General features: G+C 47.8%; 1 protein-coding gene across 1 annotated transcript in view; it reads right to left on the bottom strand.

Annotated features, from left to right (window-relative positions):
* Positions 1-9,246, bottom strand: part of LOC143767325 (uncharacterized) — a 43,952-nt gene extending 34,706 nt beyond the window's left edge. The window contains exons 1-6 of the mRNA XM_077255566.1: positions 9,187-9,246; positions 8,813-8,962; positions 8,504-8,683; positions 8,296-8,419; positions 8,115-8,212; positions 4,640-4,730 (exon numbers count right to left, since the gene is read on the bottom strand). Coding sequence (XP_077111681.1) covers positions 4,640-4,730; positions 8,115-8,212; positions 8,296-8,419; positions 8,504-8,683; positions 8,813-8,962; positions 9,187-9,213 — 670 coding nt within the window. The 5' untranslated portion in view covers positions 9,214-9,246. The remainder of the gene's footprint in view (positions 1-4,639; positions 4,731-8,114; positions 8,213-8,295; positions 8,420-8,503; positions 8,684-8,812; positions 8,963-9,186) is intronic.
* Between the last annotated feature and the right edge of the window lie 15,662 nt (positions 9,247-24,908).

The raw sequence follows: 24,908 nt of genomic DNA on the forward strand, positions 1-24,908 counted from the left end.
TGTGACCGCTATTAAAGTGAAATGAATATTCACTGCTCTCCACACCTATAGTCCCTCCCATCTCTCGGAACCGGCTTCAGTGCATAGTGGTGGGAGTGACTATGGGCGTGGGGAGCAGTGACTATGAATTTCTCTTTAGCAGCGGGCACAGGCTTTAGCCGCAGCAGCCGACTCCTGCCTCCTGTCACCCACTGACTCACGGGCCCCATAGCAGCTGCATGGTGTGCGGCAATTAGCGACACGCCACTGGCTGGGGGCAGGGGCGGACACTAATAGCTTGGGGCCCCTGTTCAAGAAATGTGTCTGGGCCCCCCTTCCTACCCGGTACACTGCTTATGATGATGGCAATCTGGCAATGGCACCCTGGAGCCTTGGGCTCCGAGAAACAAGTCAGATTGCCCTCATTATTACTGTCCTGCAAGCAGGGGCGTACATAGCAATCACAGGGCCCCCGCAGCAAAAGTTCTATTTGGGCCCAAACACCTTGAAAAAATATTTATATTTTTTCACTGATATGGATATATATATCGCTATCTATCTCTCTATATATACTGTGCGTGTTTGTAATAAATATATATATCCGTTACACCGTACACAGATACAAATTCATATATCGTATATGCAAACACACACATACTGTACATTCACACAGATACACGTACAGTACATATACCGCACATACATACAGATACGCATACATATACCGTATATGGAAACACACATATACCATACATACACACATACATATACCGTCATACATACACGTACTATACATACACACACGCATATACCGTACATACATATACCGTACATACACAGATACACATACATATACCGTCATACATACACGTACTATACATACACACACATATACCGTACATACACACAGATACACATACTGTCATACATACACAAAGTACATACACACACATACCGTATATACATACACACAGTTATATACACAAAGTATACACATACCGTACACACATACTGTACATACATGCACATAAACATACATACATACAATTATATCGCACATACACAGATACACACATATACTATACACACATACACATATACTGTACATGCACACACAGAAGCATACACATAGATACACACATACTGTACATACACAGATGCACATACATACATAAACAAGAACATACACACACATACTAATCTTGTATATCAGGTGATCAGATGAGCCCTGGAGGTCAGTTCAGTTGGAGAGGGTGGCAGATCCCAATGTGGGGGATGGGGCACAGAGCAGACAGCACTGATATCAGCCCCCTAGTGCTCCCCTGTTGTCCCGTGCAGTGAGCTCCTCCCCCATCTCTTCCCTGTGAGGTGATGCTGCAGCCTGCCGAGAACAGAACAGTGGAGGCGGGAGCAGAAGACACACTAGAAGTCCTGCTCTTCCTCCACTGCTGTTCCTGCGTGCTGTGCGGCGGGGCCCCAGACTGTAGGTAAGTACTCACCAGTCACCATTGGGACGTGCCATGCAGGAGAACAGAGACAGCAGCCAATGAGCGCTCTCCTCAGTCTGGTGAGGAAAGTGTTCATTGGCCAGCGTCTTTCCCTGCATGACACGCCCCCTTTTGAACCTCTGCACTCCGCGCCGTTATCTCCCCAGCTGATGTATTGTTGGCATGATTACAGGAGGGAGTGAGAGGGGCCCGATGCTACATGATACTGGGCCTGCCTGCAGGGACCACCCTCCACCTCTCAGCCCCAGAGAAGTGGCATCGGCGGTATATCAGCCCCTGGCTGGGGGCCCCTAGGGCAGTGGGGGCCCTAGGCAGCTGCCTAGTCTGCCTGCCCCTAACGCCAGCCCTGCAAATAGGTAACCACATATGTGACTAAGCCTCTGTGGTAATAAAGCTCCACATATCTGTTTTTTGCATGGAGCTGTCCTGCTCATCAGAAACCCCCATAGCTTTTTTTCCACCTCTTCCACATTCAAACTTTTTGCTCTCGGGATGTTTCTCCAGCTCTGCTCACATGATATGTTTTGATTTCTCATGAACTAGCACAGCTGAAGTTACGTTACCCCTCCACCTTCTTCAATTTCTATGGCTGTTTACCACAACCAAGCACACTCACTGCCAGGCAGGTATATGATTTCTCCATCATTCTTCCCCTCTCCATGGGACATATTCACACTATGAAGTTCTTCACCGTAAAAATATTGGAGTCTGGTGGTTCACGAGGAAAGAAATCTCAACATACAATATTCTGATTCAGTTAATGAACCAGGATATTCTGGATGACATGCGAGTACGATCTGGAAATGCAGACCCATTCCCTTGAATGGGCAAATTCAATCAAGCGGATCAAACACAGACATGTATCCATTTTTCCATTTTTTGCCAGACAGTTTTGGAGTGTGTTCACACCTGAGTTTCTGAGTTTTGACTGTTCTTTTCAGGAAAAAGGAATTTATGTCCAAAATAGATCTGTTGCACAACTGAAGCAAACAGAGGCCGAGTGGGCCTGTTAATTGTGGTCCGTCTGGGTTCCTTTATTATTGTTTATTATATGTGTTCTTTTTTAGAATGGAAATCAAAGTTCTGAGTGATAAGCTTTTTTTGCCATTAAAAATATATATTTATATAATATGAATGTAAATAAAGGTGGCATTTTCATTCACACTATTTACCGATCACCATAAATCACTATATTGTACATGTTGTTACAATTACAGGGACACAACATATGTCCATGTTTACTGTGATGATTTTGTATAATTTTTGAAAATGATTCGATTCTATAGTTAGAAATCTCTGGTGATTACTTTTCAGCACTTATAATGTTCTGGCATGATATCTGTATATAACATTATATTATGCATGTAGAGAAGAATGCTTCTGAGGTTTTTAGGCTGAGAAAATTCTCCAGAACAGTACAGCCTGTGGCTCCCTAGTAATGTTTCTACCTTCCATATCAGGGGTCTTGAGTTCGGATCCCCGGCACTGACAAGCTTCAAAAGTACCGTATTTTCGGGCATATAAGACGACTGGGCGTATAAGACGACCCCCCAACTTTTCCAGTTAAAATATGAAATCTTCTTAAAAGTCGGGGATCTTCTTATATGCCGTATGTTGTCTTATAGGGCCGGTGACTAATGTGCCTTTTGGGGTGGGGAGTGGTCCCGATGACGAAGAGAGGGGGCGTCTCACAGGAAAGTGTGAGTGGAGTAGCCCCCTATTACCTCATTGCGGCAGCGTGGGGGTTCTGTGCTGGGGAGCGGCGGCTCCTCATTGCGGTAGCATAGTGTTTCTGTGCTGGGAGCGGCAGCTCCTCTTCGTGCCGTGGGTGCTGTGGGGCGGTGCATCTTCTTGCAGCGTCGGGGCTCCTCCGGCATCTCCTCAAAGCCCGGAGGCACCGGCAGCTCCATTGCTGCGATGCGGTGGCCTCCGGGAAAATGGCCGCTGGGGGCGGCGCATGCACAGATTCAGATCTCGTCTCCCGAGATCTCGGGACGAGATCTGAATCTGAGCATGCGCCGCCCCCAGTGGCCATTTTCCCGGAGGCCACCGCATCGTAGCAATGGAGCTGCCGGTGCCTCCGGGCCTTGAGGAGATGCCGGAGGAGCCCCGACGCTGCAAGAAGATGCACCGCCCCACAGCACAGAGCCCCCACGGCACGAAGAGGAGCTGCCGCTCCCAGCACAGAAACACTATGCTACCGCAATGAGGAGCCGCCGCTCCCCAGCACAGAGACCCCCACGCTGCCGCAATCAGGTAACAGGGGGCTACTCCACTCACACTTTCCTGTGAGACGCCCCCTCTCTTCGTCATCGGGACCACTCCCCCCCACCCACCATATGCACATTTGTCTGTACCCGGCGTATAAGACGACCCCCAACTTTTAAGAAGATTTTGAGGGGTTAAAAAGTCGTCTTACACGCAGGAAAATACAGTATATTAACAGACAACCACTGAGTGTCCTGTATTAAACAGGACTGTGAATACAGAAGTATCTCTTCTGCTTCAAAAGTGGCAAAAAAAAAGGATCTAAAAAGGTTAAGTACATGATATGTAATAGTAACAAAAAAGGCCATGATTATAGAGCTATAACTGCAAAAAATCACTACTAGAAGTAAAAGAGTGAATTAAAAACCATCAATATCTTTTATCACATATGTAAAATATAAAGTAAACAAAATGGATCAAGTGTAATGTAAAAAAAAATCACTAGATACAAGAGGGAAGATGTCAGAATGTAAGAATATGATTGTAGAAAAATGAGGAAGGGAACCAAAATCTGTTTAAGATTTAGGAATACAGACACATAATCCACGTGTTTAATTTGGGGAAAAATATACTATGTAATGATCAGAGTGGATGGTAGTAGGTTTACAAAAAACAGGGTTATACTAGACATTGCAGAAGTCTGCAGCAGATCACCATATAATGTAATATAATAATAATTATCATGTGCTGCAAGACAGATAATGTAAACTGACCAGATATGTGCAAGAGATGAAATGTCCGAACATGTCACAAAATAATCATATATTATTATATGCACAATCATGGCGCATAAATAAATACCCATAATGGATTTGTGTCCCCTCTGGGATGGAGCCAACCCGATGTGCGCTCCTGGCACTGATTGTTTTTTAGGTTATACTCACCTGTGCGGTTATCTGTGGGAATCTCCTCCTTACACCGCTCATCACCAATCATATATGTCTCTGTAGTATTAATATGGGGCAGATATTTACCCTGAAAGAAATATTAAGAGTCAAAGAAAGATGAAAAAATCATAACCAGAAAATTGGGGGAAGATCCAGACAACATTTAATGTCTATGATCAGCTTTACCCTGTCATCTCCACCAAGTATAGAACACACACTGAATGGCCACATTATTAGAGACACCCACGTTGTCTATTCAGATCCTCAGCAATTCAAATTGTAATAGATTCCACTAGATGAAGAAGTAATTCTGTGGGATTATTGGCCCATCCGCAAATAATATGGAGATACTGGTATGTTGTGAACAGTCTCTTTCATCTCATCATGAAGATGCGCTATAGGATTAAAACATGAGGACTATGAAGTCCGGGGAAGCAACAAAAACTCTCTAATATTCCTGGAAGCAATCCATAACTAGTCGACCATTGTGTCATGGTGCGTTGTCCTTCTACCCTAGGGGAAACAGCTGCCATGAAGTGATGATCTTGGTTGGCCAAAATGCTTATGTAAGCCCTAATGTCCAAACATCCATCCACAGATAACAAAGGATCCAGGATGAGCCAAGAAAAAATCCCCCACCATTACACTACTTCCACCAGCCTGAAATGATGACACCTGATAGATGGTGGCACAGGAACTGTTCATCTGATGTTATAGCCCATCTGTGCCAAGGAAAAATGAGTGATTTCAAACACATTAGATGGACACCAGTCCTGTAGTCAGTTAAAATTTACAACACTGTGCACTACCTACAATTTGTAGTGCAGCGGTATCCACGCTATGCAGTGATGAGTGTAACATCCCTGCCGGCATCACTGCATGGCTTCCCATCTACCATTTCACTCACTACTGCGGGCCATGCTGTGTGTTCTGTCCTCTGCCTGCTCCATGCTGTGAACCTCTTGACCTTGCTTGCTGCACACTTCCTGGCTGTATGCTTAGGGTGGCGGCCCCAGCACTTCCTGAGTCTTATAGAGACAGTGTGCACACGCCTAATATGCCCCCACCCTATTGCCAAGAGGTATTGGGTACTTAAGGCATCTCCACCCATAGGGAGATGCCTGAGCAACAAACTCTCAGTCTGTTTTCTGTTACTGAGTTGCCAGGTCCTGTCCTGTTTTCTGCCTTCCTGTGGCTGCATACCCAGGCCCGTTTCTGTGCTCTTTGTGTCTAGTTTCTGCCACCCTGGGGGCTGTATCCCCAGGCCTGAATCCTTTGGCCTAAATTTGTTCCCGTGTCTGTCCTTGTCTGACCTTCGTCCTATAACTGTACCTGTTTGTATCCTAGTCTGTTCCCTAATCAGTTGTGTGTATCCTTGTATCCACTCCTTCTGCTCTGCTCCTCTTCCGCATCCTACAGCTCTGCTCTTGTCCCGCGTCCTGTGGTTCTGCTCTGCTCCCATCCCACGTCCTGCGGCTGCTTCCATCCCGCGGCTCTGCTCCCGTCCTGTGTCCCTGATCTGCTCCCATCCTGCGGCTCTGCTCCCGTCCCGCAGCTCTGCTCTGCTCCAGTCCCTGCTCTGCTCCCATCCCATGTCCTGCAGCTCTGCTCCCATCCCGCGGCTCTGCTCTGCTCCTGTCCTGTGGCTCTGCTCCTGTCCTGCGGCTCTGCTCTGCTCCCATCCCCCGGCTCTGCTCCCATCCCGTGGCTCTGCTCTGTTATCCGCGTCCTGAGGCTCTGCTCTGCTCTCCACACCCTGCGACTATGCTCTGTGCCCTGCAGCTCTGCTCTGCCCTCCACGTCCTGCGGCTCGTGGCTCTTGTCCCTACAGTCTGTACTGGTTACTGTCAGTTCCCTCTTCCTACTCGTACCTGCCTGTGTTCCTGCCCTACCCGTTACAGTCCCAATTCCTCCAGTCTGTTCCGTGCCCTCCTGCCAGCCAAAGTGCCAGCCTAGCCCGCCTGTGTTTGCCCGCACCTGTCCCTAGTGTTCCCTAGTGTGATCAGCTGCTACAGCCAGACACCGCCCTCTAGTGGTACCTGGTAGCTACCTGCCACACAAGCCTGACCTCACCACTAGAGGTTCCAGTGAACACATCAAGGTAGCTGCTTAGTCACACCCCTCCAGGGTAGTCGGGTTTGTGGCACAGTGGGGCCACAATCCTCGCTCGCACCACCCAGTCAGGGAGTGAGCGTGACATTGATTCAGTGACCCAGTAAAGTTCCAAACAAAAGTCTCTTTAATATGTTTACTTCACAGCATTAATGTCTAACTCACAGCATTAGGCAGGGGTCACACTTGCGAGTTCAATGCGAGAAACTCGCCCGAATCTCTCGCATCAATACCCGGCACTGCCGCCGGCTCTCGGGAACGGAGAGTTCAGCTGCACAGAAATACATGCAGCCACACGCTATGGTCCTGAGTGACGGCGGCTGTACCGGGTATTGATGCGAGAGATTCGGGCGAGTTTCTCGCATGGCACAGGCAAGTGTGACCTCCACCTTAATGTCCAACTCCCAGCATTACACAGTACACGATATCCTCTGGATCGCAGCCGACAGCCATATCCTCCAGTTTGCAGCCAATAAACATGGCAGTCCATCTCCAAGACCAGTTACTGTGGGTGACCGCACCGCTGTGTACGCTGTGGGTGCCAGGCATCTCAGCTCCCCTGGCTGCTCTGCACTCTAGAAAACACCAGACTGACACTGACACACCCAAACCCTTTACTGCAGGGCTTTTACCCAAAGAACCTGTAGCCTTCGGCCACATGGAAAACCAGGCCAGGAAGGATACCGACTGCCACACTACCATACTGTAGTCCGTTTCAAAACAAAAGCCCAGCAGGTTTTATCAAATCTGCCTTGGACAAATAGCTTGTCCAAGACTAACACTCACTTTTAGGTTTCATTGCAGTCACAGCTACGCCTGTAACTGCAATGCACTCCCATGGCCTCAATACACCTCCATGCACATCCTGCGGGGAACATACAGTAACCCTCACATGTAACACAGGTCACTGCCTCACATATTATTGATATATTCATCAATAAATCGTGTATGTCCTATGGATCCCCTTTCATTGTATTTTTTCCCTCAATCACAATATTATCAGTACTAATATTTTCAACAAGAAAAAACTGAAGAGGTTAGGAAAGAATTTTTCAAAATTTCACTGACAACCATGCCTAGGTGAAGTGCTCATAATTCCCATTTTAATGTGGTTTCAGACTGAAAAATTATCACTTTATTATATATTTTATTATTGACCATGGTAATTGGTCTTGGAGATGGACTGCAGTGTTATTAGTATTCTCTATTCAGGAAAGTTTCCATAAAGAAAGTGTCAGTGTTTCTAATAAATTAGCAGTTCAGTGTATAATACTGGGGGATAAAACAAGACTGAACACAAGACCTTCACAGGCATCTACACATCATAGGGGAGATCTCATGACACCTTCTCTCCATCTACCTGATGATCCTGAGGAACATCGAGATCTTCTTGTTTACAGTCCTGTGGAAGAAGAGGACGGGGACATCTCTCTGGTGTTGTCCTCGTACTGGATAGAACTGGAGGAAACACATACAGGGACTGAATTCATTCTTTACATACAGATAATTATAGGCCGTGTGTATTTAGTCCTGTCTATTACCTGGTGATGTGAGGGGCTGGGGATCCTCCATCATGACGTCCTTGTACAGATCTTTGTGTCCTTCTAAATACTCCCACTCCTCCATGGAGAAATAGATGGTGACATCCTGACACCTTACAGGAACCTGACACATACAATGATACCGTCATCCCCCCCGATCCCTCCATAGCGTTACTGTATAATGTCCCAGCATTCCCAGCAGTGTCACCTCTCCAGTCAGCAGCTCAATCATCCTGTAGGTGAGTTCTAGGATCTTCTGGTCATTGATGTCCTCATGTATCAGGGGGTGAGGTGGAGGCCCTGTGATTGGGCTCAGGGGTCTTCCCCACCCCTCAGACACAGGTTCCTGACAGCGCTCACTAGAGGTCTTCTTCACTACTGTGTAATCCTGGTTATGGAGAGACACATTAATAAACCTCACTACAGACATTCCCAGAGTCCTCACCTCTCCAGTTCTGTCCATCTGTTATTCCCATAGATAAGAATGATGTAATGTGACGTCATCAGAATCTCTCACCTCTCCAGTAAGCCGGAAGAGGATCTCTAGGGTGAGGTGTAATATCCTCTCCGCCATCTTGTCCCTGTCCCTCTCCATCCTTGTATGGTCACTCAGGAGAATTCTCTTATATAGAAGATCTCCACTGAGAGGATCCGATATTGTAGGGACCTGAATGAGAAGAAGATGACGATGTAACATCATAAAGATCCCATGTAAGAAACCTCCAGAGCTGTCACCGGCGTCACATGATCACTACATCCAGTCATGGCCCCGTCCTGCCCCCGGTATAACACACAGTCCCATTATAGTCACATACAGGGATTTACCACAGGCTCAGCACTGAGGGGGTTAATGTCCCCTGCGCCCAGTAATGGGGAATCTCCAGCACCTACCTCCACCTGCAGAGCCGCACACCACATATATGGCTGTTCTGTGCGCACAGGACCTGGGATGAGGTCACAGGAGGGGAGGAGTCAGGGGTCACATGATCAGGGGCCTCAGTGTATGCAGGACTCTGCTGTGCTGGTTGTCATGGTGCTGGATGAGGGGAAGTTTCTGTGTGGGGTCACTGGTCAGGATAGACGGTGCAGTGCGATTTCCGCCGATGTAGGCAACAGAGGAAATTCATTTCTCCATCTCCTCCGCAGCTGTGCTATGATTCTCCGATGCGAGATTATCAGAGCACACAGCACTGACACGCGCTCCCTGCTCTAGCATCTGATGTGATACGCTAATGTGGCTCCGGTCTTACTCTGTGGGTGGGTTAGGGGTTACACAGCGCGCTCCTGGCTGAGTCCCGTGCACTGGTTGTCGGTGCAGTTGCAGTCTCCTCAGTCTTCTCTGTCTCCTCAGTCTTCTCGGTCTCCTCAGTCTTCTCGGTCTCCTCAGTCTTCTCGGTCTCCTCAGTCTTCTCGGTCTCCTCAGTCTTCTCGGTCTCCTCAGTCTTCTCTGTCTCCTCAGTCTTCTCTGTCTCCTCAGTCTTCTCTGTCTCCTCAGTCTTCTCGGTCTCCTCAGTCTTCTCGGTCTCCTCAGTCTTCTCCGTCTCCTCCGTCTCCTCCATCTTCTCGGTCTCCTCAGTCTCCGGCACAGCGCTGAGTTCTCTCACTTGTTTGTTGTCTGCACACGGCTCCTCTGCCTGTCAGATGATTGTCCTGTGTACTCAGTGACAAATCTATGGAAAGTGACTGCTGGTTGGTTTTGTGAAACCAATAAAAGAAACATGTCTTCTAGGATGCACACAAATGCACACCAACAATCTAAGGTGTGGGGGAGACTTGGGGGTCTCATCAACAGACGTGTTTCAAGCTCTATCTGCGCTCTTAAACTTGGTAAACTTAAACACAGGTAGTGCTCTAAATGGTGATGAGACCCCCAAGTCCCCCCTCCAAACCTTATATTGTTGATGTGAATTTGTTTTTCTTTTTGTCACATATTTTAACTTTTCTTAAAAAAGGAATGCATTTTGCATATACCTGGATTGGATGTTGGATCCTTCTTTCTTCTGTTCTTTCTTCTTCTGCAGAAATATTCTACACCTGACTTGCAGAATGTAGATCCTCTAGAAAACATGTGTCAATCTTGCCACCTCCTGTTGCCTCCAACTCAAAAATAATGACAGAATCTGTCCCTTCCTCAGCCCTCAATCTACTAAAACTCTTGTGCATGCCATCATCTCCCGCCTCGACTACTGCAACACCCTCCTCTGTAGCCTCCCCGCTAACTCCCTTGCACCACTCCAGTCTGTCCTCAACTCTGCTGCCCACCTCTCTCCTCGCTACTCCCGTTTCTCCCCTCTGCAAATCCCTCCACTGGCCCCCAATTCCCCAACCAATCCAGTTGAAACTACTAACACTGATCTACAAAGCCATCCACAACCTGTCCCCTCCCTATATCTCTGAACTAATCTCCCAATACCTTCCCTCACGTAATCTTCGATCCTCCCAAGACCTCCTACTCTCCTCCACACTTATTCGCTCCTCACACAACCGCCTCCAAGATTTCTCCCGAATATCCCCCATCTTCTGGAATTCCACGCGTCAACACGTCCGATTATCCACCACCCTCGGATCCTTCAGAAGGAACATGAAAACCGATCTCTTTTTAGGAAAGCATACAGCCTGCAATAACCATTCTGCCGCCTCACCACCACCACCGCCAGAGCTGCTGCACCCCCAACCTTCTGTCTCTTCCCCATTATCCTGTAGAATGTAAGTCCGCAAGGACAGGGTCCTCTCCCCTCTGTACCAGTCTGTCACTGTAAATTTGTTTACTGTAAACGATATCTATAACTCTGTATGTAACCCCTTCTCATGTACAGCACCATGGAATTAATGGTGCTATATAAATAAATAATAATAATCTCTAACCTGTGGGGTGACTACATTTGGCCACTTGGTACTTAAGGCATCTCTACCAATGGGAAGATGCCTTAGCAACATTCTCTTTCAGTCTGTGTTCAACAACTTCTGAGTTGGCAGGTCCTGTCCTTGTTTCTTCCACCCTGAGGGCTGTATACCCAGGCCTGAATCCTGAACCTTTACCTGTATCTGTCCTTGTCTGAATTAGTACCTATTCCTGAACCAGTTTGTATCCATGTCTGGATCTTTCCCTTTCCTGGTGTGTCTGTCCTTGTCCCTATTTCTTAAACTTGCAGTGTCTGAACCAGCTTCTATCTCTAAAGACCTGCAGTGACTGTATCGACACTTGTCCAGAAAAAACCTGCAATGTCTGAACCAGCACCTATTTCTATTCTGTTGTCTCTGCACGTTAGTGACCTTTGTGTACACTTGCTACTTCAATGTAAGTACCTGTGTAAATCTGGTCCTGTCTGTCCTGTACCGCATCTGTGGCTCTGCATCTGTGCCGCACCTGCTGCTCTTGTCTGTGAAGTCTGAACTGAGTCCTACCCGTCCTTATATCCCACTCATACTTGCCCGTGTCCCAGTCCTTCACAAAACTGTTCCTGTCCCTCCAGTCTGAAATGCCAGAGTGTCAGCCATGCCCACCTGCCTGAGTGTTAGGCATGGTTGCCTGCACCAGTCCGCCTATACCTCACCCGTGTCTGCCAGTACTTGCCTGTCTATGTGTCAGCTGAGCCACACAGTAAATCTACAGTACTTGCCTCCACCTGCTATTACAGTGTCCTGTCCCCTTGGGGGTCAGCAGCTACTGCCAGATGCTGCCTTGGTACCTGGCAGCTACCTTCCGCACAAGCCTGACCCCGGGGTAAATCTGGTTTGTGGCACAGTGGGGCCATAATCCTCGCTCGCACCAACCAGTCTGGGCGCGAACATTACAATTCTGTAGAAGAGGTGACATAAGATCTCATTCAGGACATGTTCCTCTACAGTTTTGGGCAGTAACTCTGATGTTACATCTGCTTCTGTTTTCAATGTCATCCATTAGATCTGTTAGATATTCCAGCTAATATGAGTGGAACAAAATAACCTGCTTATGTGTATTCAGATGCGTTTGCAGCGCCCCCACTGTCGCAGGGCCGAGGGGTACCCGGTACCGGGTCTCTGAGTCTCTGTTCTGGAGTTGTCACGGTGGCTGGACCCGGTCCGGGACCATGCTGAGGGGCGTACAATGAAGGTGGAGGTATGGGATGTCGTTATGGTGCTGTGCCGGTCGCAGTAAATAACGAGGACACCAGGTTGCAGTCTCTTTACCTCTTTACTGAAGGCTTCTGGATCCTCAGTCCGGAATACGGTTAGCCAGGCTGCACAAGTCCGGCCGGTCCGATGGCACTTCCAGAGTTCCCTTTGCAGGTGGAAATCTGTGCCTACCTTCTAGCGCTTGTGTGTTGCGGTCCTCCCCTGCTGTGCTTACGGGATAGTCCCCACAACTGTTGTGTCTGTTTCTCGTGTTCCCTCACAACTGGATTCTGATGTTCTTCTTTGTCCCCCAGATGATATGGCTAGGACGCACCCGTATGACGGGTAGGCTCGGAGCTCTTCCTGGACCCTAGTGTCGCCCTTCTCCTAGTGTGCCCCCCATGTCTTCATAGGTGATTGGTGTGAGACAGCCCGCCTATAGCTGACTGTCTTGCCATAGGTTTGAAGTATTGCTTGGAGCCTGATACTTCCTCGGCGTTCCGGCCACCGGCTACGCGCCTCAGTAGGATGTTGCCTCGATCTTACAGCACAACTCCCACTGGTATTTCTCCTTGTTGCGTTGATCTCGTTTGTCACTCAGCACAATATACCTGGCTTCTTGTCCATTCTTAGGGTACCGCCGCGATCAGGTGCAAGCGCGGTCCGTAACGTTCTCTCTGGTTGCTAGGCCTCTGTCAGGATCCCACCCCTGACAGGGACCCCTCTGAATCTTCCCCTACAACACCCTCTGCCACAAGGTGTTGCCTGGTTCCAACCCAGTCAGCTTTCTGATCTAACTTCCTATCCAACCCCCAGTTTTACCAGACTGTGAGGAGTGGCCTAATGTATAGTGCCCTTAGCTCCCCCTGGAGGCCAGACTGTGAAATGTATTGGTGTCTGTGATACCTGGTCAGATGAACTCCTTCAGTGCCATCAGACGTACCATAGCCCCCCTTAGTGGCGGAGCAACAGTACTGCAACGACCAGGACTCTGGGGCGCTGCACTCCCCCCCGGTTAAATCCAGTACTCCTGGACTGGGAAGAAAACAATACATGTCAGCAAAAAGACATACAATTTTTGAAATGCAATAACGAGTAAACTTTAACAGAGCTTCCCTTTATGGGAGGTGAGGACACTTGAACATTACAAACATGGTTAAATATTTAAGTAACATACTATAAATAACTTCTTTTACCCAACCGGGTATTGTACTAAGTGCAAATTTTTGAACAATAATTTAACTTTGCCTTTAAGGACGTACTCGCTGAATCCACTAAAGACCTTCTTATAAAACATTATAAGGCTAATCAACTTTTCTGCATTCTCCTTCTTTACATCTGCAGGACCGCCTGTCCTATCTGCTCCAGGCCTACTGCCTCTCCTTTCTGTTACAGGACCGCCCTTTTCTGCCCGGGCCTACTGCCTTTCTACTACTATACACGGTATAGAACTTATCATCCATCTTTCAGTTCAAGATTACTGAGCCATCTCTGTATGGCTCCTAGGAGGACTCACTGACTAACCCCGTACGGGTTCACTTTCTGTCCTCATTCTTCTATCAACATCATTAAACATTTCTCACAATCAACTAGTTAGCTACATTTAACTTCTTCTTTCAAGACATTATTGCCATTTAACCATCTTAAGGCAACACTGTTCATAAGTGCAATATGTGAACATCCCCTTTAAGAGGGGACCAAGTCTCTATGAGGTAGTGCAACTTCTCAAGCTGCAAGTCTGTTCGCGGTAAGGACTCCGGTGCTGGTTCCTAGACCAGTGTCTTCGCAAAGAGTCCTTTCCTTGTGTAAAACCAGTAGAGAGCACCTTTAAGAAGGTGCAAACTGTGTACAAAAAGTTTGTAATCATCAAAACTAAAAAACGGAGCAAAAATGTCCACATCAACATATTTATAAAAATATTCAAATAAGTTTATTATAATCACCTTATTATATATAAATCACATAAATACAAAAGTACAAAGTACAAAAACGTGCGTGCTGTCAGCACAGACATAAAGCAGGAGGCATTTGATAACCCTGTTGAAAAAGCCACGCGAAACGCGCGTCCGGGGTGCCAAGTGAGGTGGGGGTACGAACCCTGACTACCAATGGGTAAGCAGCTATTGTACTTAACTATGTGACTGTTTATATGGTGGCCGTGATTTTGGTAGTATTGGACCTAATGTGAGATATATATAGTCATGGCCATATAAATAAGGATTAATGCTGCAACCAGAGGGATACATCTCTGTGCTCCCCCTCTAGACTTGGCCACTGTCATGTTCTCCTTGTAATGCCTCCTGCTTTATGTCTGTGCTGACAGCACGCACATTTTTGTACTTTTGTATTTATGTGATTTAAATATAATAAGGTGATTATAATAAACTTATTTGAATATTTTTATAAATATGTTGATGTGGACATTTTTGCTCCGTTTTTTAGTTTTGATTGCAATTTGGAGTAGTCCAAGGTGGGCATCCCTTGGGTGCTTTGGGAGAGTCAGGATTACCTGCTCACCATTAATAGAATTACTGGTGCTTCATGATTACAGTAATAAAGTTTGTAATCATGCATTGTTCATGATTCAGCAGTTCTTTCAATGATGAATAAACAGGAAACAAAACAAAAAGCAGAAGAAGGGATCCCGGGTAATCAAAGGGATCCCTTTAAGAGTTAACCCTGATCGGGTTGTAGCAGCAAAAGACAAACAGTTAACTATATACAAATGATGAAGCATTCTTGCTTACTCAGTTTCTGGCATCGCAGGGGGCGGTCTCCTTCCGGGTCTCACCCGGCCAACGGGTCGCGTTGACGTGACAAGGACCGGTCCCGGCTCCAGCAACGACAGGATCCCTCGTCGGGATGCCCTCCTTGCTTGTGGGCGAGCGCGACCCAGAGGCACGTGGTGGACCCGGACCTCCTGAGGTTCCGTGGGGACGGGCTCCGGCACCTTCCCTGCAGGAGGCTCGTCCTCCGACGTTCCGGCAGCAGCCTGGAGTGCGACGCACCGTTGGACGCCTCGAGCTATCCAGCCAGTTTCGCCAGTTTCCCTCCTCCACCGGGTATAGGTCACTGCGTCGCCAGGCTCCAGGTCGCAATCGTACCTTCCCCCGCAGGGCTCCACTTCTTCTCAATCAACACGGACCTGTAGTGGCTCCCCGATCTCTTGAATAACTCCCCTTCCTTTCCGGGAGTTGAAGGACACCACAACACCCCAGTGTGACGGCGTGGTCTCTTCGACGCTCGTCAGATCGACCTGGGCTGCAGGCTGGGGTCTGTTCCGCCATGCTGTCATCAGGCACCGCAGGTGTTCTGCCTCCGGCAGGATCCTCAGGCCCTGCGCCTGCAACTCACACTCTGCCGCTGCCGGGATGGAGGAAGCAGGGGACACCAGAGTCAGGCGGACCTCCGTAGGCTGACCCAGCCGAGCGATCACATGAGCGTCGGCCTCAAGGCGGCGTGCTATCTGCCGGGCCTCGGCTGCGGCCACCCACTCCTCAGACGGCGGCCAGTTGGGTCTGCCCGTCGGTGACTCCGTAAGGGCCAGTCCCTGCAACGATGGGGCATCTGGGGCTGTGTCGGGTGGTGCAGCCTCATGCTGGGTCGGGTCGTTCCCACGCGGTACTCCCGGCGTCGCCATCTTTATTTCCTCTCCAGTGTCCTCTTCCCGCGGTCTCTTTCGTGGGCGGCCCCGTCTCCATGGTCTCCACCCTCCAAAGAGGATGAGAAGGCGGACCTCGGCTGTTGACAGACACGTCCTCAGGATGCAGAAATATTTAGACTGGGCGGCCATTGTCTTTCGCGCTCTTCAGCTGGTCCACGCCTACTCCACGCCCCTCTTCTTCTCCTGCGCTCTCCCTAGCGCTGTAATGGCGGCTGGTTTTGGCGGCAAATGGCAATCCACAGTCTTTGCAATAAGTCACAGTCCAAGTATAATAAATCACAGTTCCAAGGCACACATGACCCGATTCTTCAGGCTTAAGTAGATCCTGTTCGTGACGCCAAGTTTGCAGCGCCCCCACTGTCGCAGGGCCGAGGGGTACCCGGAACCGGGTCTCTGAGTCTCTGTTCTGGAGTTGTCACGGTGGCTAGACCCGGTCCGGGACCCTGCTGAGGGGCGTACAATGAAGGTGGAGGTATGGGATGTCATTATGGTGCTGTGCCGGTCGCAGTAAATAACGAGGACACCAGGTTGCAGTCTCTTTACTGAAGGCTTCTGGATCCTCAGTCCGGAATACGGTTAGCCAGGCTGCGCAAGTCCGGCCGGTCCGATGGCACCTCCAGAGTTCCCTTTGCAGGTGGAAATCTGTGCCTACCTTCTAGCGCTTGTGTGTTGCGGTCCTCCCCTGCTGTGCTTACGGGATAGTCCCCACAACTGTTGTGTCTGTTTCTCGTGTTCCCTCACAACTGGATTCTGATGTTCTTCTTCGTCCCCCAGATGATATGGCTAGGACGCACCCGTATGACGGGTAGGCTCGGAGCTCTTCCTGGACCCTAGTGTCGCCCTTCTCCTAGTGTGCCCCCCATGTCTTCATAGGTGATTGGTGTGAGACAGCCCGCCTATAGCTGACTGTCCTGCCATAGGTTTGAAGTATTGCTTGGAGCCTGATACTTCCTCGGCGTTTTGGCCACCGGCTACGCGCCTCAGTAGGATGTTGCCTCGATCTTACAGCACGACTCCCACTGGTATTTCTCCTTGTTGCGTTGATCTCGTTTCTCACTCAGCACAATATACCTCGCTTCTTGTCCTTTCTTAGGGTACCGCCGCGATCAGGTGCAAGCGCGGTCTGTAACGTTCTCTCTGGTTGCTAGGCCTCTGTCAGGATCCCACCCCTGACAGGGACCCCTCTGAATCTTCCCCTACAACACCCTCTGCCACAAGGTGTTGCCTGGTTCCAACCCAGTCAGCTTTCTGATCTAACTTCCTATCCAACCCCCAGTTTTACCAGACTGTGAGGAGTGGCCTAATGTATAGTGCCCTTAGCTCCCCCTGGAGGCCAGACTGTGAAATGTATTGGTGTCTGTGATACCTGGTCAGATGAACTCCTTCAGTGCCATCAGACGTACCATAGCCCCCCATAGTGGCGGAGCAACAGTACTGCAACGACCAAGACTCTGGGGCGCTGCACAATGGTGTATTCAGATTTGTATTCAGAGTAAAGGTGACAGTACATTACCGTCTGATTGCACAGGGAAGGAAGGTCTGTTCTCTGCTGCACTGCAGGCAGTGACCCTCTTTGGGAGAATTTAAAATTTCAGATGGGTGGAATAAATTGTAGGCAATGCGATGATAAAGAATAGGTAAATCATTCCCGACCTAAGGGAACTGTGAACTCGAGTCCATCCTGTCCACTGGAATCACACTGTTTCATGTGCAAGCAGCACGGTTCTTTTGTCCACCATCTTGGAAGCAGGTCATTTGTCCCCAGAAGTGAATGAGTTGCCCAGGGTACTCTAAACCCCACAGCTTGGTAGTCTGTTTCCGTTACTGAGGCTACCCCCTCACTGTGGATCTCAGTGGGAGAATTGTATTCAGGCTAATGTTCCCCCGCCGGGTGTCTCGGGGAGTGTGAATGCGATTCCGATTGTGTAGACACCATGTTTTGTTCCTCTGGTGCGAACAGCGATGAGGCTATGCTTTTGAGGTAGTGTGTGACACCTGCCAGAGAAGGGACTGGGGAATTCTGGATATTTGCAGACATTTTTGCCAGCATTGGCCCTTGTTCAATTGAATTCTGACAGGCCAGAAAGGCTGTGGAACAGGTCCAGGGACAGAAGCAGGAAAGCATGCGACTCTACTCCTCCATAGCCAGGCCACGCACCCGCCTCAAGCCCACTTCATGTTTACATATTCTGTGTTATCTATATATTTCTTTAAAGATTCTTTCAGGGCTGCAATTTGTAGATGTATTTTTTGCAATTTGATTACCTCCTGTTGGATAATAAGGGTCATAAGCTCCAAGGAATGTTTTGATAATATATTTTTTCAATCATTTAGGAAATCATCCAAAAGCATTGTAGTGGGAATCTTCCTGATTCTCAAATCTCTTGGGATCATTTGCAATAAAAGTGAATGTGCTACAATCAAACTTCTAATGCTGAAATCCTACCTGATCTCTCTCTCTCTTCACCAAGATCCAAACGTGCTTTCCTTTGTGTTGGATGCTCTTTGCGGATAAGGACATGAAGTGGTGAGGCTTAACCTGGATCCACCCCAGGTAATGGATCAGCTGCTAGGGTTTCATGTTGAATGAATCCTCTACCGATGGCGAAGACAATGTGCTGGCCGGTCACGTCTGCCTTCTAACTGACATACGGGAGCTGCCATCCTGTGTCTGTGTGACATCACTCAGAACTTTTATCCATCCATTTTTGCTTCATAGTAGTACGACTGCTACTGCGTGTGGTACCTTAAGCGTAAGGGGGTGAAACAATACCAATTTAGCTGAGGCCAGCACAGCCATGGATGTGGCAACAACTGCCTGCATGCCAGGAAACAGAGTCTTGGCAGCTGTGTTTAATTTAGAGGAGTAATAGGCCAATGGTTTGTATGTGTCCCTGTCCTCTTAAATTAACACTGATGTCATGTAACCCTCTTCAGCTTCTGGTTTGAGGGGATATTGTCTTTGGTGAAGGTTTTTGGGGTGACTTAAACCTGTTCGGCTCCTTTTATTAATCCCACATCCACTACACCTTTTGACCAGAGAGTGCTGAGTACCACAGACAGGGCTTCTTCTCGATTAGTAGATCCATAGTTTACTGTCAGTGAGACTCAAGACTCTCTTGGACATGTACTGAAAGTTTCTCTGTTGTTGTCCAGTAGATTTTATCAATCTCTATTTTAACCCAGCACCACCGGAGGAGTCTTTCCTCACATGCCGAGAGTTGGTCAGCAAACTCGCCTGACCTTAACCCCATAGAGAATCTATGGGGTATTATCAAGAGGAAGATGAGAAACACCAGACCAAACAATGCAGATGATCTGAAGGCCCCTATCAAAGCAACCTGGGCTTCCATAACAGCTCAGCAGTGCCACAGGCTGATTGCCTCCATGCCACGCCGCATTGATGTAGTAATTGATACAAAAGGAGCCTTGACCAAGTATTGATTGCATTTACTGAACATACATTTCAGTAGGCCAATATTTCGGATTTTAAAATAATTTTTTCAAGCTGGTGTTATAAAGTATTCTAATTTACTGAGATAATGACTTTTGAGTTTCATTGCCTGTAAGCCATAATCATCAACATTAACAGAAATAAACACTTGAAATATGAACAAAATGAAGAAAAAATGCAGCACTCACCAAGTTGAGAAAAATTCCAGTGTCATTTATTTCACCATTTGCGACTTGGCAATGTGTCGGACACACAGATTAAGGAGGCATGCAGGGAGAAAGGACTAAAGGTACCGTCACACTAGGCGATATCGCCAGCAATCCGTGACGTTGCAGCGACCTGGATGGCGATATCGCTGTATTTGACACGCAGCAGCGATCTGGATCCCGCTGTGAAATTGCTGGTCGCTGCTAGAAGGTCTGCACATTATTTGGTCGCTAGGTCGCCGTGTATCGCCGTGTTTGACAGCAAAAGCGACGATACCGGCGATATTTTACACTGGTAACCAGGGTAAACATCGGGTTACTAAGCGCAGGGCCGCGCTTAGTAACCCGATGTTTACCCTGGTTACCAGCGTAAAAGTTAAAAAAACAAACAGTACATACTCACCAGCGCGTCCCCCAGCCTCTGCTTCCTGACACTAAAGCGCCGGCCCTAAACTGAAAGTGAAAGCAACAGCGGTGACGTCACCGCTCTGCTGTTAGGGCCGGAGCTCAGTCAGCGTCAGGATGCAGAGGCTGGGGGACGCGCAGGTGAGCATGTACTGTTTGTTTTTTTAACTTTTACGCTGGTAACCAGGGTAAACATCGGGTTACTAAGCGCGGCCGTGCGCTTAGCAACCCGATGTTTACCCTGGTTACCCGGGGACCTCGGCATCGCTGGTCGCTGGAGAGCGGTCTGTGTGACAGCTCTCCAGCGACCACACAGCGACGCTGCAGCGATCGGCATTGCTGTCGCTATCGCTGCAGCGTCGCTTAATGTGACGGTACCCTAAGGTCATGTGTGATTGCTTCAACGGGTCCAGGCATTTTTTCTTCGTTTTGTTCAGATAAACTACAGTTTTTTCAAGCTGAGTACCATATACGAGTTGATTTTTTTCCACCTGGCTTCAGTTAAATAGGATCAATCATCCTCATGTGTGTTGATTATGTTCCACTGGTGCCATTCATTTTTATTTGTTTTGAAAAAACACTTGAAATAGATTACACTGTTTGTAATGACTCTATAAAAGATATGAGTTTCACTTTTTGTATTGAAGAACTGAAATAAATTAACTTTTTGATGATATTCTAATTTTGTAAGAAGCACCTGTACTAGACCACAAATTAAACACACAGAAATTCAAACAATGGCAAAGATTAGATAAGGATAGTTTTGTAAGAGCACTACATACCCATCCTGGACCACCAACAAACATTGAAACATTTTGTAACACAAAAGGCTATTCACAGCGGGTTTTTTTTCCTTGGAAATTCTTTACAGTCGGGTCACAGAGCGCTTCAGTTAACCATCTCGGTTATTTCAGCAACATATATTGTCATGAAAAACCCTTCTTTTTTTTAAAGATTATCAGATATTACTCACAATAATCCTCTAAAAAGCTCTCATCTTCTTCAAAAGGTAATACTCATACTCATGGCCGAAAGTGTAGGCACCCTTGAAACTGTTCCAGGAAATGAAGTATTTCTCACCCTGAAAATTTTGGCAATTTCATGTTTTCTTTTATACATGTTTATTTTCTGGTGTGTATTGGAACAACACAAAAAAGAACAGAGAAAATAGGCAAATTCAATATCATTCCACACAAAATCCTAAAGATAGGCCAGGCAAAATTGTTGACATCCTTAGCTTAATATTTGGTTGCACACCCTTTGGAATAAATAACTGCAATCAATTGCTTCTAATAACCATCAACAATCATTTTACACCTCAACTAGAATTTTGGACCTTCCTTTGTAAACTGCTTTAGGTCTCTCTTAAAATTGCTGTTGGGAGAAGGCATCCTTCAAATTCGTCCAGGAGTCTTGAGTCGTTGCACTATCATTTGCAGAGTCAGATACTGTAATTAGTTTGATGAAAACTTCCCATAGCGCTCCACTACCGACAGTGGCTGTGATGTCAATATTCTCTGATGTGCCGTTGTCTTCTCCCGAACCAGTAATTGCCCTTCCTGACAAGTTTTCAGGGGAAAAATACCTGTTTATGATGTTCATGGAGAGCTGTAGGGTATTTTGTACCCTGGGGTCCTGGTCATCAGGGAATGGGTTCCAGCGGGTTGGAATCACCATGTCCATACTGAAAGGGGGTCATCAGACTTGAGCATTTTCTTTGTTCCCCCAAGCCCTAGAGCGGACATCTGTTGACTCTTTTTTTGATGCAATAGGGCTAATCTACTATAAACCTGACAGGATCCAAGTCGCAGAGGCAAAGATAATGAACCTGATACCCAGCGCAAACTCTTCACTTATGGACATGGAGCACCCCCACGTTAAGGGCAATGGGGTACTCGGTACCGGGTCCCTCTGGGTACTGGGGATGTCACGGTGGCCCGACCCGGTCCGTGGCCTTTTGAGGGATGTCCAATTAAAGGTGTAGTTTGTACGGTATTCGTGACACCACCTGTGGTATTCGGTCAGGGTGACCGACGCTGCTTAGGGGTCCGCTGGGGGTGATGGAATGGCAGCTAGATGGTATACCTTCCCACAGGTGAAGTATGTCCCCAGGGCTTCCCAGAAGTGTAGATGATGATGGTGTAAGGCGCGGTAAATAACGAGGACACAAGGGTTGCCGGTCCGAAGGCACATCCAGAGTTCCCTTATCCAAGTAGAAATCAGTAACCTTCCTACTAGTGCCTGTGTGTTGTAGTACCTCCCTGCTGAGCACCACAGGATAGTCATCACAACTTTCGCAGATGTCTCTGATGTTATCTCTCTCTGTCCCCCAGATGGTATGGATAGGACAACCCGTATGACGGGGTAGGCCTGGAGCTATTTTATAGGGACCCTAGTGTCGCCCCTCTCCCACAATTTTGCCTCCGTGTCTTCTTAGGTATTAAGGTTGGGCAGCCAACTTGGAATTGACTGTCCTGCCGATTTCTGAAGTAATTCATAGATTCAATTACTCCCTCGGCGTTCCGGCCACTGGCTACGTGCCTCAGAAGGAGGCTGCCGATCTTGGGGCAGGTCTCCTCCCGGTACTATCTCCTTGTGCTGTGACATCGTTTCTCACTCTCCACAATATACTTCACTTCGTGTCCTTTCTTAGGATGCTGCCGCAATGGGTGCAGGCGCAGCTCCGTAACGTTCTATCTCTTGCTTGGCTTCTTTCAGGATCCCACCCCTGACAGGGACCCTCTGTCTGCAGCTCAGTTGTTCCTCCTTCTCCCCCTGTCTGCCTGACAGGTCCTCTCTGGGTCAAACCCAGGCAGCTTCTGACTAACTTCCTATCCAACCCACCAGTTTTACCCGTGTGTGAGGAGTGCCCTAATAGATAGAAGCAAGGCTCCCCCTGGTGGACTGGCGTGTGAAGGGTAGTGTGTGACTGTGATACCTGGTAAGGTGTACTCCTTTAGTACCATCAGACGTAATATCACTCCCCCTGGTGGAAGAGCGACATTACTGCAATGACCAGGACTCTGGGGCGCTGCACTCTCCCCCCGTTAAATCCAGTACTCCGGGACTGGGAAAAGAAGAACAACAATACATGTTAGCAAAAGACATGCAAATTTTTTGAAATGCTTCAGAACAAATTAATTTAACAGTGCTTCCCTTTATGGGAGGTGAGAACACTTGAACGTTGCAAAACAAGAACATATTTACATTGTGCAAAAGGCAAATTTGAAAACAGTTATTATCTATCTATGTAACTAATTACCCATACAGGAATCCTATCTACTAAGTGCTATAACAATAATTTAACATTTTTCTTTATCTAAGTGCAAAGTCTACTAACCATCTATCTATGGCTCTCTAGAGGACTCACTAACCCCTACGGGATTTAGCAGCAGAAAACAGGAAAAACAAACAGTTAATTGTTTACAGTTTTCGGTTCTCCGAGGTTTATTCTCATAGTAGGTTGCAAGACATCAGTCGATAATGAACACTTCCTGACCTGGGCAGCTTTGGTCCCGTGCTCTCGTCTGATGCGGTGTCGATGTCGTTGGCTCGCCTCTCAGGTGCGGGCAAGTCTGTTGTGAATTCCGTCCTTGGGCTCCCTCCTGTGGTCGTGAATGGTACTTTGGGGAGTTCTGTTCTTGGACACCCTCTGGTGGCTTTGAGTGGAACTGCTGATCTTTGAGGTTGGCTTTCTCAGCTGCCCTCACTTATTGTTTCTGCTGGCTTTCCTATTTAACTCTGCTCTGGTCGTTAGTTCATGCCAGCTGTCAATGTCTTAGTACTGGTTCAGATCTCTCTTGGATTTCTCAGATGGCCTGTCTACTCCAGCAGAAGCTAAGTTCCTGCTAGTTCATTTGTTGTCCATTTGTTTTTGAGTATATTTCTTAGCACATGCTAAGTTTCTTGTCCAGCTTGCTATTATGATATTTCCTTGCTAGCTGGAAGCTCTGGGGGTGCAGAGTTGCCCCTCCACACCGTGAGTCGGTGTGGAGGTCTTTTTGCACACTCTGCGTGGTTTTTGTAGTTTTTAATACTGACCGCACAGTTCCCTTTCCTATCTTCTGTCTATCTAGAGAAGATCCGGCCTCCTTTGCTAAAATCTGTTTTCATTCCTGTGTTTGTTACTTCCCTCTTAACTCACAGTCAATATTTGTGGGGGGCTACCTTTTCTTTGGGGAATTTCTCTGAGGCAAGGTAGGCTTCTATTTCTATCTTCAGGGGTAGTTAGTTCTTAGGCTGTGAAGAGGCGTCTAGGGAGAGTTAGGAACGCTCCACGGCTATTTCTAGTGTTGGTGTAAGGATTAGGGATTGGGGTCAGTAGAGTTACCACCTCCTCAGAGCTTGTCTCAGGTTTCCGTTTTAACCATCAGGTCATTCCGGGTGCTCCTAACCACCAGGTCATAACACAAGTCACTAGGAGTCTGGGTTCGGTTGTCAATCTTGGTAGTAGGTTTAGTAGTGGAAATGATACACACCGTAGTAGTAATGTTGGGATTCCTCAGTCCAGAGGTAGTCTCAGTCTGGGCAGCAGGTGGCGCTACCGCGTGTCCACATCGCTTAACATTCCGAGCGCACCAACCTTGTCTACTCCTATGGAGGGTGTAGGTTACCTGGTCCCCTCTGCGTAAGACTCGATTCCGATAACCGTCTCGGAATTGGACCTCCATGTCATAGCTGGCAACAAAGACCTTAGTCGGCAGTCCCGGTTCTTGTATAAAGCCCCAACCCCTTTTCGGGTGAAAGGCCAGTACGGTTCCTTGCCTCACAGAGTTCTAATTACCGCGTT

The sequence above is a fragment of the Ranitomeya variabilis genome, chromosome 4 (genome assembly GCF_051348905.1).
Source record: "Ranitomeya variabilis isolate aRanVar5 chromosome 4, aRanVar5.hap1, whole genome shotgun sequence".
In the NCBI taxonomy this organism is placed as follows: domain Eukaryota; kingdom Metazoa; phylum Chordata; class Amphibia; order Anura; family Dendrobatidae; genus Ranitomeya; species Ranitomeya variabilis.